The sequence below is a fragment of the Berghia stephanieae genome, chromosome 1, assembly GCF_034508935.2.
Source record: "Berghia stephanieae isolate SIO BIC M18660-M18661 chromosome 1, UCSD_Bste_1.3, whole genome shotgun sequence".
Lineage (NCBI taxonomy): Eukaryota > Metazoa > Mollusca > Gastropoda > Nudibranchia > Aeolidiidae > Berghia > Berghia stephanieae.
Genome location: NC_088360.1, coordinates 11,241,391 through 11,243,890, shown reverse-complemented (window position 1 = coordinate 11,243,890; position 2,500 = coordinate 11,241,391). Strand labels below are relative to the sequence as shown.

Genomic DNA, 2,500 nt, shown 5'->3' with positions numbered 1-2,500 from the left:
ATTTATTATAATTTTATTTTTACTTTAATGAAACGAATTGAACACCTTATGCAGTCCATGATATTCGGCGCAAGTTACCAAAGGCTCAATTATATAGCCCTCTCAGAGATGTGGTTTAAAGACATGGACACTCTCAATTGTCTCAACAGCGCCATGTATGCCATCTGCCAGTCTTCTGAGGAAGCTGGTGGGGTCAACTTGGGGTGCTAATCAAGCGCTCCTGAGGACGTCCCTGGCACTATGCTATTCCCTCGCGAAGTGTGGGGTAGAAGCAATAACGTTGAGAAAGCGGATGTAAAATTTCGGAAACGCTGGCAACAACGCCAAGAGAATAAGGGGTCCGATAATGACAGCAATCTAAACCCCCCTCCCCCCCCCCCCCCCCCCCCACCCCCGATGTCCAGGGAGGGAATGGGGATACCCCTCTCAAGCGCATAATGGACGGTGCCCCTGTTGTGAACCGAAGTAAGTCCCGGCAACCCTTGTACGAAGATTCCCTGGCTTCGAACAGAGCTGCATATATAGATGGAAGTCGGTTTGGGTGAATTGAATCCCTCGAGGGGACGGGTACATCGACTCCTCGAAACTGGGGGAGAAGTTGCCAGGCTTTTCCACCAGCAAGAGGAGGCATTGGGTGGCAATGAGTTTGCATTCTGGATTGATCGTCATAACTATTAGTGTGAGCGCCAATAGAAGCTGCTGCCTCACGGCACACTCACTTCATCAGTGGAGGCTTGCCACCTGTCAAACATGTACCCGGTGTGTCAAGAGTCCGAAACCGCAGAGCATCTAGTCGTACGGCGCGTTGTGACGAAGCTTCCGGGCGGGTTCACGACCGTACACGATTACGGCAATGAGTTTGCGTCCTGGATAGATCGTCATATCACAGTAGTGCGAGAACCATCAGAAGCTGCTGTCATCTAGAAAACGAAATGTAAAAAGTCAAGAACAAGTAAATACCCATGGGAGTATATTGCATCATAGGACCGTAAAGCGTGTTTTGTCTCAACATCTGTAGAAGCGCAAGATAAACGTGCCTGACGAAGGAGTCTCCAATGAAGTAGATGGTCATGCCATGCAGTACGTGGCAAATAGAGTCCTCTGACTTGATGTATGTCATCTGTAGACGATAATATATTAAAAGTTCAGATGTACTATGCTATGCTCAGTTATTTGTCTTTTTCAATGTTGTTGTTGTTGTTAATGTTGTTGTCGCTGTTGTTGTTGTTGTTGTTGTTGTTATTGTTGTTGCTGCTGCTAGTGCTGTTGTTGTTGCTGTTGATGCATTGTTACTATTAAAGACTATTTGTAAAACGCTTTGAGCACGTTTAATGGATATTGCGCTATATAAGGTTTTTTTTCTTTGTGTATGTGTGTGTGTATGTGTGTGTGTGTGTGTGTGTGTGTTTGTTAGTTGTTTTTTATATTTTCTGTATGCTACCTACTGCTGTACTCTGGAAGACATGTATTTTAAAATTTGGCCAGAAAATAAATATCGATCGATTTAAATGACACTCATCTTGGGAAAAAAAAAACCCTTTTAAAGCTGGGACTTCGCAGATAGGTATAGCTCCTATCAGTTATTGTGTCCTTCAATGTCATTACTGTTGTTGTTTTTGTTGTTGTAGCTGCTTGCTGCTGTTGTTGTTGCATTGTTACTGTTTCACACTTCAGATTATCTGACTTTCACTTACAGACCAATAATGATTAAAGGACGTAATCTACTGGAAAAAAATACTTTCACAATTGCTCGTAAAATCGATTGCATTACAAAAAAATATATAACAACCAAAAAAAACATGAAAAAAACAAATAAAACCAAACAAAACAAATCAAAACAAAACAAACAAACAACAACAGGTGTAATTTTGTCCACTTAACCGCAAACATATTATGTTAAGCTTCTGAAACTGATTGGCAAATGGTCATTTCCAATTCAACTGGTCGGGGGTTTTAAAAAGCAAGTTTGAAAGTTTGAAAAACAGTACTTTGATTAATATGATTAAAAAGTTTATTTCTAGGCAATTGCCAATATACCTCATACATAAACATATCATTTCCAATCAACCAATCAAAATAACTGCTATAGTGAGTGTATTCGATACATTGCCAACTTGTCTGCTACTTAGTAGGAACACTATGGCGCCAGTTTATTGCACTTTGACTCTGCATGATAACGTGGTTTACATTGGATCCAAAACTGAATTAATTTCATTCAAAAATCTGATTATTTCATCAGAAATAAATAAATGGATAAAAAAATGATCATAATATTATCACTTTGGTACAGCCTCCTATCTCCCCCCCCCCCCCCTTCTCTGTGTGTATGTATGCGTGCGCGCGCGCGCGCGTGTGTGTGTGTGTGTGTGTGTTTGTGTGGTTTGATTGTGTATTTGTGTTTAATGTATATACATATGAATGTGGTCAATGTTTGAAGAGTATGAAGATAACCTACCTTACAACGTTTGTCTGATGGAATCCATTCAGCCATCTCAGCATG

The 2,500-nt window shown here is 41.0% G+C and overlaps 1 protein-coding gene across 1 annotated transcript in view; it reads right to left on the bottom strand.

Moving 5' to 3' along the window:
* The window catches only part of LOC144963306 (uncharacterized), an 8,994-nt gene that overhangs the window by 4,172 nt on the left and 2,322 nt on the right, over positions 1–2,500 (bottom strand). The window contains exons 2-3 of the mRNA XM_078897228.1: positions 2,456–2,500; positions 961–1,120 (exon numbers count right to left, since the gene is read on the bottom strand). The exon at positions 2,456–2,500 is cut by the window's right edge and continues 170 nt beyond it. Coding sequence (XP_078753354.1) covers positions 961–1,120; positions 2,456–2,500 — 205 coding nt within the window. The remainder of the gene's footprint in view (positions 1–960; positions 1,121–2,455) is intronic.